Source organism: Hemiscyllium ocellatum, chromosome 19 (genome assembly GCF_020745735.1).
Source record: "Hemiscyllium ocellatum isolate sHemOce1 chromosome 19, sHemOce1.pat.X.cur, whole genome shotgun sequence".
Classification (NCBI taxonomy): domain Eukaryota; kingdom Metazoa; phylum Chordata; class Chondrichthyes; order Orectolobiformes; family Hemiscylliidae; genus Hemiscyllium; species Hemiscyllium ocellatum.
The window spans coordinates 68260631-68279084 of record NC_083419.1 but is presented as its reverse complement, the minus strand read 5'-3'; the positions used below and the strand labels follow the sequence as shown (position 1 = coordinate 68279084).

Sequence of the window (18454 nt, the reverse complement as noted above, 5' to 3'; positions counted from 1 at the left end):
ATATATAAAGCTCCATCATTTTGCTTTTGTGTACTGTTGCTCTTGAATAAATCTGACTTACACTTTTAGCCTGCATACATTGATCTAACTGGTATTCTCTACCCATTGGAACAGATTGAGATCATGGTGGTTTCCTTACATCATCTCAAATGAACCATGCTGTGTAATTTCAGGAATAAAATGGTAAATCTGGACACACTCAAAATATACCAGTGTGCAAAATTCAGTCTTCAATAAAAACTATCTTTTTATCAAGTGATGTAATTTGAGAAAAGATCACATCAAAAGAAAATATTTTTCATCAAAATATAAAAGATATAAAAACATTAAGCAGGATCGCTTCCCCAAAGGACAAAGCCCTATTCCTCTTCGCATTATATTCCTGTTGAAGATTTTTAGCCAGTAGCTCTGAGTAGTCAGTTAAACAGGAAGTATTAGCAGACAGACAATTAAGAAGTATTAGCAGAGAGATAACAGCAAAGTACTAACAGACAGTTAACTAGGAAGTATCAGCAGTCAGATAACTAAGTAGCTCAGCCTCTTCCCTTTCACCCTCTTTTCCTTTAACCCATAAGTGTTTTCAGAAGCACGCCCATAAAATAAAGTTCCCAGAAGCTTCTTTCCATCGTTTGGAGGTGGTTTTCTCCTGAATGTATACCAGATACGCCTAATCTCCTGTGTTATGAAGTGGGCCACCTCTGCTTCCTTAGATGGCCTCTCGTGGATGAACTGTCTCATGTCTCCGTAAGACAGAATGACCACTGACTCAAAGAGATTGATCAGGACACAGTGCATCACAAAAAGAAAGCACATCAGATAGATGCCACCGATAATCTTGCTGTAGGTAAATTCTGTGTTGTTAAAATCGCCAATGTGATAGGACAAAATAGTCTGTGCTGCATGGATCATGGTATTGAAATTCTTATCAAATTGACCAAACAGCAGGTAACCAAATGATATAAAAATAAGGGAATACACTGCCATGATTATGGCCAGGGAGCAAATAGCGGGAAGGCTTATAAAAATGGCCTTCTGGGCCAGGCGCACATCGTAAAGGAAGCGTGTGTACCTGAGAAGTTTCAATGTGGTGGTAAAAATGAGGAATGTGACATTGAACCTGAGTAGTTGATCCAAAGCAGCGATAACATGAAAAGCAATGAAAGTGTTTGGGTTGTTCTTATAGAACTCCAGCATATGCTGTGACAATATATACTTGGCCACATACAGGACTATGGTCACCAACAGCAGCACGGTCATCACCAGGCTGCCAATGTTCTTCAGACACTGGAAGTACTTGTATCCTTTCTGCCTTATTTTCCGAAACTCGTCTATGACAAACAGGACAAACAGAGTGACAACTAGGACGCTGAGCAGAATCCAGTTTTTCTCATGTCTCTCGAAGAGCCTGAGGGTGAAAGGTTTCACCACCAACTTCTTGTTGATCACACCAAGAGGGGCTGTCTCCAAAATCAGTGAGATGGTACAGAACAAATCAACGTTTGCATTGTAGATGGTGGTCTCAGTGATGATAGCCCAGGTACTTCTATCAATCCAGCTATTGTTCTGGAGAGCCACAAATCTTACCAGTGAATCCTGTAAGCTTTTTGGGGAGAAGTAGAGGGAGTAACCTCCCAGTGGATACACATGATATATCCCACGTGAGTGGTATAACCAAGGGGAATCTATACTTTCAAATATCCAGCCTGTGTAATCCAGTGGGTGCAGCACCGGCACAGCTCCTGTGGGTTTTTGCCAGGAGCCATTGTAGTTTCTGACATTCTGTTGGTGGACATTAAACAGGGGCCGGCACTGAAGCTTGCTCAGGATGGTGTTCAGGACACTGGTTTTCCAAAAGCAATCAACTGACCCATGTTTGGATCTGACCTGACGCATCCTTGGCAGGCCCAGGATAATGGAATAGGCTTCAGACAAAAATGCTGGATTTGAGTTTTCATGAATAAGTGGCAGGAAAGTGACACTCATCCAGGTGTAGAACTGTTGGACAGTGTTCACCTTCTCCAGGTTCTGGGAGAATCTATCCTTAATGATGCAATTGTAGTAGTAAGCATTGTTGTAGTCTGTGGAGCACACCAAGTACAGGATGAGTACAAGGAAAGCAATGTGCAACAGGAAACCCTTACAAAACACAAAGGCTTGATGTCTGATGGTGCCTTTTTTTCTCGCCAATATCAGTTCATCACCCTCCAGCGGTCTGTACGGCTTCCGAATGTGGTCCTCTGACCGGACGCAGTCAGGGTCATTCTTCGGAAGCAGGTCTTTGCTGATCTCCAATGTTTGGATCCCTGTGGACCAGTCAAGATCTCGAGGACGCCGACGTCTTAAGGCAAACAGAGCAGCGAAGGCCATGATCTTAAGAGGCTGCAAGAGGAAGACACTCTGGATGAAAGAAATGACAGAGGCCATGAGCCAAAGCCAGGAGGTCTCAACACCATATGAGAGGCCATATAACACAATAAATATGGAGGACACTGCAGAGATCAGGCACACAAGGCACCAAGCTAAATATAAGAGGCATTTTGACAATATGACATTTGCCTTGTTTTGTGAGTCAACATTTCTGGCAGGTTTGCCAGGTTGGCCTTGTGCCTTCTTGCGCAGTGTGGCTTTCTTTTGGCGAGAACGCCCCATTTGTTTGGGCTTAATTGTGCGTATCTTTTTCTCTAAGCTCATCTTGCCAGTGCTCTCCTCTCTGATAATCTGATTGGCCTCAGACTCTGGGACCACACAGTTATCTTTCTCTTTTGCTGAGGGTCCTAGGATGTTATCTGTACCCGCCATGTAGGATAAAAGGTCATAGTGCTCATTGTCTGACGTCTCTATCATTTCCTTAGGACTTTCTTCAGGTTCACTGGCCTCTTCTTCCCCCTCATACCAATTCTTCAACCTCTCCCTCAAGTTGTTTGGATTCATGTCAAGGTTTGTAGATAGGCTGTTATCAGTGCCTTGGATTGCTTCATGTTCTCCACCTTCTCTGGTAATCCTTAAAGTAGTGTCTTTTTTCTGTGCCAATATAAACAGTGTCGATATTAACATTTCCACTGGCACCATCACCAGTGCACTTTCCATGCCAATCACCAACGATCTCACTAGCTTCTTCAGATAGTGTTCCACCTCCTTTTCTTGGAACAGCATGAGGCTGAGCAGTAGGCTGGATAGCAACATGGTCAAACAACAGGAGAGCCTCTGAATCCGGGTGAAGGTCTGGTCAACGTCGTAGGCAAAGACGGAGAACCACAAGTGTTCTCTCTCAATCTTGCTAGATGTCTCAATGAAGAAGACATCCTTTCTCCTCAGCAAGCTTTCAGGGTCTGTGATGGGATAGGTCCTGTGCAACAGCCCATCACCTTTCATGGTCCCTAACCACTTCCTACAGAAGAAATGCCAGCTCTGTTTGGTTAGCACGTTTTGCACTTTCACCCTGCTGAGGTACCAGGTTGGTGAGATTCCCACATTGTTGTGCCAGACCCTGATGAATGTGAGATCGCCTAGGTCCTCTTTGGTGGTGAGTAAGAAGGTGTCCACGCTGTTTCTCCTGAAGCACTTATGGTCTGGATGGTAGAGAAGGTGGACTTCGCTCTCCACAGACTTGCCAATCAGAGTGAAAAAAACATCCGCTGTTGTCCCAGCATCAAGGCGACCCCCCGTGTAAAATGTCACGAGGTAGCATCCCTCATCACAGGGGTCATTGTCAAGAAGAACGATTATCTTTTTCTTGTCGCTTATTCGCTTCCGCCATGCCCACCAGAGCAGGATGGCATAGATGAACAAAATGATTAGAACTGTAATCAGCGTCACCAGGTTGGTTGGCAGAGTCTGAATGAGTTCGCCAATTTCCAGAAGATCAATAACTTCAGGCAACACCAGAACACTGCCAGTGAGGAACCAGGGCACCTTCACATTTAGGGCCCTCTTGCTGGCACGCTTGCCACCTCTCTTACAGATACAGTGCACTCTCTTGATGCTAGTGAAAGGACCGACTATACAGCTTGAAGAATTCCACTTATCAGAATTGCCTTCAAAGGTCAAGCAGCTTGCAACAAAAACTGAGACATTGAGCCCAGCTTCAATGATTAGTTGAGGGTTTGGGTACTTTGTCTCAACAGTGATGGTGATGTAGGTTTTGTTGCTCAGTTCAGTCCCATTCTTCTTGAAGATCTTGCTCGGAATGCTGATGATGTAAGGATTTTGCACAAAGTTGTTTCTGTGAGGATCCGGCCCTGAGCTACATTCTGGTATGGTATGTTTCTGTGCTAGAGTTGTTCTGGAGACCCCCACTCCAGAGTAGATGCTGACGGTGTAGATGGGGTCAATATCTGCAAATAACTGCAGCAAGACGAGTTGAGCAGAAGAGGAGGTCATAGTGACCGTGAATTGACCTGTGACCACATCACTTCTGCGAGGGTCAACAACCAATTTGACGGGCTGAAGGGACACAATGTCCCTCCTGGTCATAAAAGACTCCACTTGTTCAGGGACCAAGGTGTGCACAGTTCCATTGCTATCCTGGAAGATCATGTCGAAGCTGGTGATATCTGTAACAATGCTCAATGCCTTTCCAAGCCAAGGTAAAGGATTCTCTTCAAACTTATAAAAGACAGTAGAGACCGACTGAGGGGTTACAGAGATCTTTCCCAGCTCTGGGTAAATGCAGTTGGTACAATCTGTGTCAAGACGAAAGGAGTCCTCCACTTTGTCCATGTCAACTTTTTTCATGGTTATTTCCCATTGTCTGGTCTCCATCAAGGTATCCCGTTGCCCCGGCACTTTGCGCTGAGACACTGCTTCGGTCAGGATTTTCAAGATGGGGAAGATGGTGGTAGTCACTTTCTGTTGCTCTGTGGTTAGTGGGACTCCTTTCTCAGTGCCTTCAGTTGGGAACTGGAAGGAGAAGGCAGCCATCACATTGGAGGCTGCTGTTAGGATACTGCAGGACAGTTGCTCAGTCTGTTCCGATGATATATGGTCTTCAGTAGTGTAGTTTAGCAGGACGGAAGCCAGTTCCAACAATTTGTGGATGGAGAGGCGCTGTGCCTGTTGGCTGACCTGGGCTGGTACCTGCGCTGCCTGGAAAATTGTGGCGGATATCTGGTTGATAAGGTGGGATGATGTGACGGGAATACTGGTGGAGATATTGACCAAGGTTTTTCGTAGCCTCTGGATCCTGGGAATGTCCCTACCCACAAAACTGTGAATGTTTATCTCCGAAGCGATTTCATAAAGCAGCTTGTTGGCTTCTATATAATGTGTCTCATGGAGCAGAGTGGTCAATGGTGCTGTCGTTCCTTCTATATAATTGGACAATTGGTCCACCAGAGATTTCTGGGCTGCGTCAAGTGGGAGCTCGTATACTTTGACCCTCAGGTACACCTTTGTGTATGCACCACGGCTGTCAGTCACCAGCACCACGATAACCAGCTGGTGCTCACCTGAACTGCGCCCCACTGGCAGATGAAATGGATGTTTCTTAGGATTGAATCCAAAATACACAATGGTACCCAGAACATTATTGTTAAGACTGTCAATGCTGCCAGTCTGATGGTAGGTTTTTGCAAACACCGTGTAGCTGAGGGGGAGATCACTGTCCTCGAATTTCAAACAAGTCAGGGTGAATTGAGTGTAGAGCGCCCAGCCCTGTTTTGGGTTGATAATGCAATGTCCTCCTCTCGGAATAGAATTGACGTAGAAACGATGCCGGCTGATGCTGTAGGAACCAGTGGAAGTAGTTACTTTCAGTTCAAGATTATACCATCCATCAGCCAAGTGTTCTAAGGACATGGGGTTCAGAGACACATAAGGCAATGCGTTCCCTGTGGCGCTATCAATTGCCCAGTTGACCAAGATCTCGGAAACAGCACTCTCTGAGAGCAGGCTCCAGCGGTACTTCAGCTTAATGGACCTCGGGCAGTTGGAGCAAGTCCCGTTCAAAATGAAGCGTTCAGTGGTAATCAGGTACTCCCGACAATTCTCAATGCAGGCTATAGACATCTGGGGCACAAAGCCGGAGTGCACTGAAATGGTTTGGTCAAAATGACTGGCCCTCGTATCTTTCTGAATTACCAGTCGGAAGTAGAAGTACTTTTTGACAATGAGCACATGGGCAGGGATAACCAAGGTATCAGGCTTGGCGGAGTTCCATCTCAGGTCTGGGTTGCCAGGGTGACAGTACTGGTTCTCAGAGAGCGTCATGGAGCTATAGTCAGTAAATTTCATGGTGCAGTACCAGGAGAAGCTCAGCCCAAGGTGTGGATCGGGAGAGTCCGGGTCAGCGCTCTGGGAAGCGTCCAGCGTGATGGTATCCTCCACACTCACCATTCTGTAAGAGCCTCCAGAAATGACAGCCAGCAGCTCACTCTTAACCACCTCCACCACAACCTGGTGTGAGTTGTTGAGAGACGGTAGAGTGGGATCTGTAGTGTACATGGTTACATTGAAGACGAAGACATAGTAACCATAGTCCAGGCTGTGAGCAGGCAGTTGAAAGGTGGCTGTGCTGGTCCGTACACTGGGTGGGAGGGCCACACTTACATTCCAGTTTGGCTGAGCATCTTTGTCTGCAATGCTGTAGACCTTCCAGGAGATGCTCACTGAATTAATCCTATCGCAGTGCAAGCCCGAGTCTCCGTAAACCGTGAGTGGGGTGCCTCGGGGGCTCCGGATGACAGTGTCAGGGGGTGGTGGGTGCTCGATGCTGGGTAATGGGAGGTGGCAGCCAATGAGCTGGCAGAACAGAACCGACTCTCGGCTGGCGACTCGGTAATTGCCCAGCCTGGCCCGGAGTCTGAGCACCTTCTCCCCGGCTGCCCTGCAGCTCACCTTGGCCAGGAAGCCCTTGTAGTCCTTGGGGTCGAAGGGGAGCTGGACCTGAGGGATATAGCTGGCCGGGTGTGCCACCTGCCGCCTGTAGGTGTACAGACTGACTGTACTGCCATAGGCCAACTCAAAGGCCCAGGTGCAGTGAGTGGCCGGGTGCTGATGGCGAATGAACCAGACCACGTTGGCGAGTAGACCCACCTCGGTGGGGCCGTTGTTGTACAGGAAAAGCTCCACATCCAGATCCTCCAGGGAATTGTATACAGTCGCCCCTAGGTTCAAGTAGAGCTGGACGGTCAATGTGTAATGGCTGGGGCTGTTGTAATCGATCTGGTAGAGATGGCTAACCTGATCGTCCCTGGAGAAAATTAGGTGTCTGTTCCTTCCAGCAGGAGTGTCCATGTTGCTGTAGTAGAAAATATTATCTGAGCTCACGTAGTAGAAGGTGGTTCCTGCCATGGTGGCATTGAGGGTGAGCGAGACCCACTGGTGGTGGCTCAGGAAGCGTACCGTGTCCTCCTGAAAGATCACACCATTCTGTGTGGCCCCTGGAAGGCGACTGACCTTCAGCAGCAACTGGGCCACGCACCTGTCCTGCCGGTGGGACGGGCATCGGCACAGCTCCCTCCCAAAGGCCTTGGGGTGGTAGCTGAGGCGCCAGGGATTATGCCCTCTGGGGTGGACGATCAGCCGGTAGGCCAGGAACCCGTTGTCTGCCTGCAGCTCGTGGCCCACCCTCATCCTCAGGCTTGGCCGGAGAGGGCCAGACTGGGCACTGAGGAGGTGCATCAAGTCTGGCTTCACCGTCAGGCTGGCTGTGGAGGAAGTGTTGGGACCGCCAGCCAGGCTCAGGGTGCAGGTGTACTGACCAACCTGCAGGTACATCACCGGGCTGGAGTACAGGAAACTCTGGGAGCACTCGGCCTCTTTCCCCGGAGGGTAGCTGGCACCCTCGATGTGGGTGATCTGCCCACTGGCGAGGATGGTCTCGTTAGGATGGGCTTTGGGGCACAACAATCTGTAGCTCCAGGACGGGCTGTTCAGATTGGAGCACCAGGCCAACTCCAGGTCCTGGAAGGTGACTGGGGCCTGGTCAGAGTTCAGGGGGAAGAAGGTGAGCTGCAGCTTGGTGCCAATAACAGTCAGATTCTGGTAGAGGCAGTCGCGACAACTGCCAGAGGTGTAGCTGACCGTGATAGGGGTGTCAGGGGGCACATGGCGAAGGACCTGTTCCCCAGACCATTGGGTGGAAACAGCCAGGATTCGCTGGTTGATGGACCAGGAGAGGGTGGGAGGTGGGAAGCTGGTGTCAGTGCCTGGGCTCGATCGATAGCTCACTTTGATCGAGCTCTTCCAGTGGCAGGTATACCGGAGCGGGCTGTCCCCAGTGTGACTCACATTAAAGGGACACGTCAGGTGGACTGGGGGAATCGGCAGAGACAGCGCTGGGGAGAGGAGGCCAAATCCCAGCCACAGAGGCAGCATCACCGGGCGGAGAGAGCGCTGGGCCCGGGGGAAAACACCGAGAACTAACCGCCACCACCAACACCGCGGCACACACCCTCCAGCCGGGGGCAGGGACTGTTTGAACAAACAATCTCCCCACCCACGAGAGAAAACCCTGGAACCTGCTGCTCGAGCCTCATGAACACGCAACACACACCAAACAGATCAGACACATACACTCTGCTTAAACACACACACTCACCCTGATTAAACACACACACATATCCTGATTAAACACACACACTGATTAAACACACACACACTCTAATTAAACACACACACACTGTGATTAAACTCTCACACACACTCTAATTAAACGCACACACACACACACACACACACTGATTAACCACACACACACTCTGACCAAACACACACACTTTGATCAAACATACACTCTCTGATAAAAAAGACACACACACTCTGATTAAACAAACACACACACTCTGATCAAACAGACACACACATCCTGATTAAACACATACACACTCTGATTAAACACACACACATTCTGATGAAGCTCACACACACATTCATCCTGATTAAACACACAGACACTCACCCAAATTAAACACACAAACGCACTCTGATTAAACACATGCATCCTGATTAAACACATAGACACCCACCCTGATTAAACACACACACGCTCTGATTAAACAAACACAAACTCTGATCAAACACACACACACTCCGATTAAACACACCCTTTGATCAAACACTCACGACACACTCTGATTAATCACACACACACTGATTAAACACACACACAGACTAAACACACACACATCCTGATTAAACACACACACACACACTCATCCTGAATAAACACACACACACACTCTGCTTAAACACACACACACACTGATTAAACACACACACATACACACACACTCTGATTAAACCCACACACACACTGCTTAAACACACACACTCACCCTGATTAAACACACACACACTATGATTAGACACACACACATCCTGATTAAACACACACACTGATTAAACACACACACCCCCACACACACGCACAGTCTGATTAAACACACACATTCTGATGAAAAACACACAACTCACTCTGATTAAACACACACACACACTGTGATTACACTCTCACACACACTGTGATTACACTCTCACACACACTCTGATTAAACACACACACACATACTGATTAAACACACACACACACACACTCTGATCAAACACACAAACACACTGATCAAACACACACTTTCTGATAAAACAGACACACACACACTGATTAAACAAACACACACACTCTGATCAAACACACACGCACATCCAGATGAAACACACACACACATCCTGATTAAACACATACACACTCTGATTAAACACACACACATTCTGATGAAGCTCACACACACATTCATCCTGATTAAACACACAGACACTCACCCTAATTAAACACACAAACGCACTCTGATTAAACACACACATCCTGATTGAACACATAGACACTCACCCTGATTATACACACACACGCTCTGATTAAACAATCACAAACTCTGATCAAACACACACACTCAGATTAAACACACCTTTTGATCAAACACTCACAGACACACTCTGATTAATCACACACACTCACCCTGATTAAACACACACACACACACTCTGCTAAAACACACACACACTGATTAAGCACCCACACACACTGCTTAAACACACACACTCACCCTGATTAAACACACACACACATACACACACTGATTAAACACATACACACTATGATTAAACACACACACACACATCCTGATTAAACATACACACACATCCTGAATAAACACGCACACTGATTAAACACACAAACACACTCTGATTAAACACATAGACACTCACCCTGATTAAACACACACACTCTGAATAAATCACACACACTCTGATTAAACGCACACACACACGCATACTCACCCTGATTAAACACACACACACTCTGATTAAACACAGATGCACACATAACGAATAACCACACACACACTCACCCTGATTAAACACACACACATCCTGATTAAACACACACAGACTCTGATTAAACACACACTCATCCTGATTAAACACACACACACACTCATCCTGATTAAACACACACACACACTCTGATTAAACACACACACATCCTGATTAAACACACAAAGACATCCTGATTAAACACCCACACACACACACCCACACACTGCTTAAACACACACACTCACCCTGAGTAAACACACTCAAACAAACACACACACACAGATTAAACACATACACACTACGATTAAACACACACACACACAATATCCTGAATAAACACACACACTGATTAAACACACAAACACACTCTGCTTAAACACACACACATCCTGATGAAAAACACACTCACCCTGATTAAACACACAAACACTCTGATTAAACACAAACACTTTAATTAACCACACACAGACACACACTCACCCGGAGTAAACACACACACACTCACCCTGATTAAACACACACACACTCACTCTGAACAAACACACACACTCTGATCAAACACTCACCCACACTGATCAAACACACACACTCTTTGATCAAACACACACTCTCTGATAAAACAGACACACACACATCCTGATTAAACAAACACACACACTCTGATCAAACAGACACACACTCTGATCAAACATACACACACACTCTGATCAAACACACACACACATCCTGATGAAACACGCACACATCCTGATTAAACACATACACACTCTGATTAAACACACACACATTCTGATGAAGCTCACACACACATTCATCCTGATTAAACACACAGACACTCACCCTAATTAAACACACAAATGCACTCTGATTAAACAAACACAAACTCTGATCAAACACACACTCAGATTAAACACACCCTTTGATCAAACACACACAGACACACTCTGATTAATCACACACACACTGATTAAACACACACACACACACATATCATGGTTAAACACACACACACACACACTCACCCTGAATAAACACACACACACTCACCCTGATTAAACACACACACACTCACTCTGAACAAACACACACACTCTGATCAAACACTCACCCACACTGATCAAACACACACACTCTTTGATCAAACACACTCTCTCTGATAAAACAGATACACACACATCCTGATTAAACAAACACACACACTCTGATCAAACAGACACACACACTCTGATCAAACACACACACACATCCTGATGAAACACACACACATCCTGATTAAACACATACACACTCTGATTAAACACACACACATTCTGATGAAGCTCACACACACATTCATCCTGATTAAACACACAGACACTCACCCTAATTAAACACACAAATGCACTCTGATTAAACACACACATCCTGATTAAACACACAGACACTCACCCTGATTAAACACACACACGCTCTGATTAAACAAACACAAACTCTGATCAAACACACACTCAGATTAAACACACCCTTTGATCAAACACACACAGACACACTCTGATTAATCACACACACACTGATTAAACACACACACACATCATGGTTAAACACACACACACACACACACACACACACACTCACCCTGAATAAACACACACACACTCACCCTGATTAAACACACACACACTCTGATTAAACACACACACACACATATCCTGAATAAACACACACACTGATTAAACACACACACATCCTGATGAAAAACACACTCATCCTGATTAAACTCACACACACTCTGATTAAACACAAACACTTTAATTAACCACACACATACACACACTCACCCGGAGTAAACACACACACACTCACCCTGATTAAACACACACACACACACACTGACTAAACACACACACATCCTGATTAAACACACACACACACACTCATCCTGAATAAACACACACACACTCTGGTTAAACACACACATCCTGATTGAACACACACACACACTCACCCTGATGAAACACACACACACACATCCTGTTTAAACACATACAGACACTCACTCTGAATAAACACACACACACTCACCCTGATTAAACACACACACACTGATTAAACACATACACACACTCACCCTGATGAAACACACACACACACACACAGCTTAAACACATACACACCTTCACTCTGAATAAACACACACACACTCACCCTGATTAAACACACACACACACTCATCAAACACACACACACTCATCAAACACACACACACTCACCCTCATCAAACACACACACTCTGATGAAACAGACACACACACACCCTGATTAAACACACACACACACCCTGATTAAACACACACACATTCACCCTGATTAAACACACACATTCACCCTGATTAAACACACACACACACATCCTGAATAAACACACACACTGATTAAACACACAAACACACTCTGATTAAACACATAGACACTCACCCTGATTAAACACACACACACTCTGATTAAACACAGATGCACACACTCATAACGAATAACCACACACACACTCACCCTGATTAAACACACACACATCCTGATTAAACACACACAGACTCTGATTAAACACACACTCATCCTGATTAAACACACACACACACACTCTGATTAAACACACACACATCCTGATTAAACACACACACACTTTGATCACACACGCACTCTCTGATAAAACAGACACACACACACTCTGATCAAACACACAAACACACTGATCAAACACACACTCTCTGATCAAACAGACACACACTCTGATCAAACATACACACACACTCTGATCAAACACACACACACATCCTGATTAAACACATACACACTCTGATTAAACACACACACATTCTGATGAAGCTCACACACACATTCATCCTGATTAAACACACAGACACTCACCCTAATTAAACACACAAACGCACTCTGATTAAACACACACATTCTGATTAAACACATAGACACTCACCCTGATTAAACATACACACACGCATTCTGATTAAACACACATCCTGATTAAACACACACTCACCCTGATTAAACACACACACGCTCTGATTAAACAAACACAAACTCTGATCAAACACACATACTCAGATTAAACACACCCTTTGATCAAACACTCACAGACACACTCTGATTAATCACACACACACTGATTAAACACACACACACATCATGGTTAAACACACACACACACACACACTCACCCTGAATAAACACACACACACACATCCTGAGTAAACACACACACACACACTCATCCTGAATAAACACATACACACTCTGCTTAAACACACACACACTGATTAAACACACACACACTCTGATTAAACACACACACACACTCTGATTAAACACACACACACACAGCTTAAACACACACACTCACCCTGATTAAACACACACACACTGATTAAACACATACACACTATGATTAAACACACACACACATCCTGATTAAACACACACACACCCTGAATAAACACACACTCTGATTAAACACATAGACACTCACCCTGATTAAACACACACGCTCTGAATAAATCACACACACTCTGATTAAACGCACACACACACGCATACTCACCCTGATTAAACACACACACACACACTGATTAAATACAGATGCACACACTCATAAATGAATAACCACACACACACACACTCACCCTGATTAAACACACACACACTCTGATTAAACACACACACACTCTGATTAAACACACACAGACATCCTGATTAAACACACACAGACACCCACACACTGCTTAAACACACACACTCACCCTGAGTAAACACACTCAAACACACACTGATTAAACACATACACACTACGATTAAACACACACACACACAACCTGAATAAACACACACACTGATTAAACACACAAACACACTCTGATTAAACACACACACATCCTGATGAAAAACACACTCACCCTGATTAAACACACACACACACACATACACACTCTGATCAAAAACACAGTCTCTGATCAAACAGACACACACACTGATCAAACAAACACACACACACTGATCAGACACACACTCTGATCAAACACACACACACACTATGATCAAACACACACTCTCTGATCAAACAGACACATACACTGATTAAACTCACACACACTCTGATTAAACACACACACACTCATCAAACACACACACACACTCATCAAACACACACACACTCACCCTGATCAAACACACACACTCTGATCAAACACACACACACTCACTCTGACTAAACACACACACACTCTGATTAAACATACACATATCCTGATTAAACACACACTCTGATTAAACACACACCCTGGTTATACACACACACACTCTGATTAAACACACACACTCACCTTGATTAAACACACACACTCACCTTGATTAAACACACACACACACACTCACTCTGATTAAACGCACACACACACTCATCCTGAATAAACACATACACTCTGTTTAAACACACACACACTCACCCTGATTAAACACACACACACTATGATTAAACACACAAACACACTCTGATTAAACACATAGACACTCACCCTGATTAAACACACACACTCTGAATAAATCACACACACTCTGATTAAACGCACACACACACGCATACTCACCCTGATTAAACACACACACACACACACTCTGATTAAACACAGATGCACACACTCATAACGAATAACCACACACACACTCACCCTGATTAAACACACACACATCCTGATTAAACACACACAGACTCTGATTAAACACACACTCATCCTGATTAAACACACACACACACTCTGATTAAACACACACACATCCTGATTAAACACACACACACTTTGATCACACACGCACTCTCTGATAAAACAGACACACACTCTGATCAAACACACAAACACACTGATCAAACACACACTCTCTGATCAAACAGACACACACTCTGATCAAACATACACACACACTCTGATCAAACACACACACACATCCTGATTAAACACATACACACTCTGATTAAACACACACACATTCTGATGAAGCTCACACACACATTCATCCTGATTAAACACACAGACACTCACCCTAATTAAACACACAAACGCACTCTGATTAAACACACACATTCTGATTAAACACATAGACACTCACCCTGATTAAACATACACACACGCATTCTGATTAAACACACACATCCTGATTAAACACACACTCACCCTGATTAAACACACACTCGCTCTGATTAAACAAACACAAACTCTGATCAAACACACACACTCAGATTAAACACACCCTTTGATCAAACACTCACAGACACACTCTGATTAATCACACACACACTGATTAAACACACACACACATCATGGTTAAACACACACACACACACACTCACCCTGAATAAACACACACACACACATCCTGAGTAAACACACACACACACTCATCCTGAATAAACACATACACACTCTGCTTAAACACACACACACACTGATTAAACACACACACACACTGATTAAACACACACACACTCTGATTAAACACACACACACACAGCTTAAACACACACACTCACCCTGATTAAACACACACACACTGATTAAACACATACACACTATGATTAAACACACACACACATCCTGATTAAACACACACACCCTGAATAAACACACACTCTGATTAAACACATAGACACTCACCCTGATTAAACACACACGCTCTGAATAAATCACACACACTCTGATTAAACGCACACACACACGCATACTCACCCTGATTAAACACACACACACTGATTAAATACAGATGCACACACTCATAAATGAATAACCACACACACACACACTCACCCTGATTAAACACACACACTCTGATTAAACACACACTCATCCTGATTAAACACACACACACTCTGATTAAACACACACAGACATCCTGATTAAACACACACAGACACCCACACACTGCTTAAACACACACACTCACCCTGAGTAAACACACTCAAACACACACTGATTAAACACATACACACTACGATTAAACACACACACACACATCCTGAATAAACACACACACTGATTAAACACACAAACACACTCTGATTAAACACACACACATCCTGATGAAAAACACACTCATCCTGATTAAACACACACACACAGAGATTAAACACATACACACTCTGATCAAAAACACAGTCTCTGATCAAACAGACACACACACTGATCAAACAAACACACACACACTGATCAGACACACACTCTGATCAAACACACACACACACTATGATCAAACACACACTCTCTGATCAAACAGACACATACACTGATTAAACTCACACACACTCTGATTAAACACACACACACTCATCAAACACACACACACACTCACCCTGATCAAACACACACACTCTGATCAAACACACACACACTCACTCTGACTAAACACACACACACTCTGATTAAACATACACATATCCTGATTAAACACACACTCTGATTAAACACACACCCTGGTTATACACACACACACTCTGATTAAACACACACACTCACCTTGATTAAACACACACACTCACCTTGATTAAACACACACACACACTCACTCTGATTAAACGCACACACACACTCATCCTGAATAAACACATACACTCTGTTTAAACACACACACACTCACCCTGATTAAACACACACACACTATGATTAAACACACACACACATCCTGATTAAACACACACACACATCCTGATTAAACACACACACATATCCTGATTAAACACACACACACTGATTAAACACACACACACTCTAATTAAACACACACACACTGTGATTAAACTCTCACACACACTCTGATTTTTTTTTGTAGATATTTTTATTGAAATTTAACATTTTTGCAAATTTACAAAAATAAACAAAACTCTCAAATACAAACATTGATGTACAATTAAATCATATATACAATAGTCATAATTTAACAAAGAAAAGAGAAAGAAAGAAAACAAAAAAGAAAAAAAAGAAACGAAAAAAGAAAGAAAAAAAAACTCAACTTTCTACTAATCTAACCTATAACTAACCAGAGTGTATACCTAAGTCTCTTACATGCTCGGAATGTATAAACATCAAATATAATAAAACCCGTATTCGCGCAGGATTCCTCTCCCAAGGGGCCCCGGAGCAGCCCGGTCTGAAATCTTCACTAAATAAAAGCCCTTGTTAGGATAGCCGAAATATCTGCATTTATATAATTCAAAAAGGGCTGCCATATTTTATAAAATAATTCAGTCTTTCGGTGCACCATATTTGTGAGGAAGTCAAGGGGGATATATTCCATAATTAATCTGTGCCAATTTGAAAGTCCAGGGGGGCCCTCAGCCACCCAGTTCACCAAAATATTTTTCCTTGCACAGAAAGAGAGAATAGAAAATAGTCTCTTCCCATGCATATCCAGAGATGAGAGGTTCGAAAAGCCCAAAAGGAGAGATACAGGGTCCACCCTAATTTCCGTTCCTAAAATTTCTGTCAGGGTATTTGCCACTTTAGTCCAGTATCTGCGGATTTTCTGACAAGTCCACAGACAATGTACAAGAGTACCCACCTCTATTTTGCATTTGGGACACATTGGAGATGCTCCTGCCTTAAATTTTGCCAGTCTAGCCGGAGCTATATGGGCCCTATGAAGTATCTTTAGTTGGATAGCCTGAGTTCTGTTACAGATAGCAATTCTTCTAGCATTTTCCCAAATGTCATTCCACATATCCTCAGAGATTTCTAGCCCCAAGTCCTGCTCCCATGTTTTAAGCAGGTCATCCATGTCTCCTGAGACTCCATCATGTAGCAAATGGTATATAGTACTAACGGAGGATGCCCCCGCTGGTCGTAAGACATTACGTTCTCTGTCTGATTTATAAAGACTATCTATTAATGTAGTCTTCCTCTGTATATAATCTCGAACTTGGAAGTATCGAAAGAGATCCCCATTAGGTATTCCGAATTTCAGACGCAGCTGCTCAAAGGACATCAGGATCCCATCTTTAAATAGGTCCCCTAAGCATGAGATGCCCCTGGATCTCCAGAGTTTAAAGGTGGCATCTGTAATCCCCGGTTGGAATCCCCATGCGCCTACTATTGGTGCATGGGGGGAT

At 44.0% G+C, this 18454-nt stretch overlaps 1 protein-coding gene across 1 annotated transcript; it reads right to left on the bottom strand.

Annotated features, from left to right (window-relative positions):
• Nucleotides 1–516: 516 nt before the first annotated feature.
• LOC132824816 (polycystin family receptor for egg jelly-like) lies at nucleotides 517–8316 on the bottom strand. Its single transcript, XM_060839559.1, has one exon. It carries the CDS (start codon nucleotides 8314–8316, stop codon nucleotides 517–519), a length of 7800 nt encoding a protein of 2599 aa, XP_060695542.1.
• Between the last annotated feature and the right edge of the window lie 10138 nt (nucleotides 8317–18454).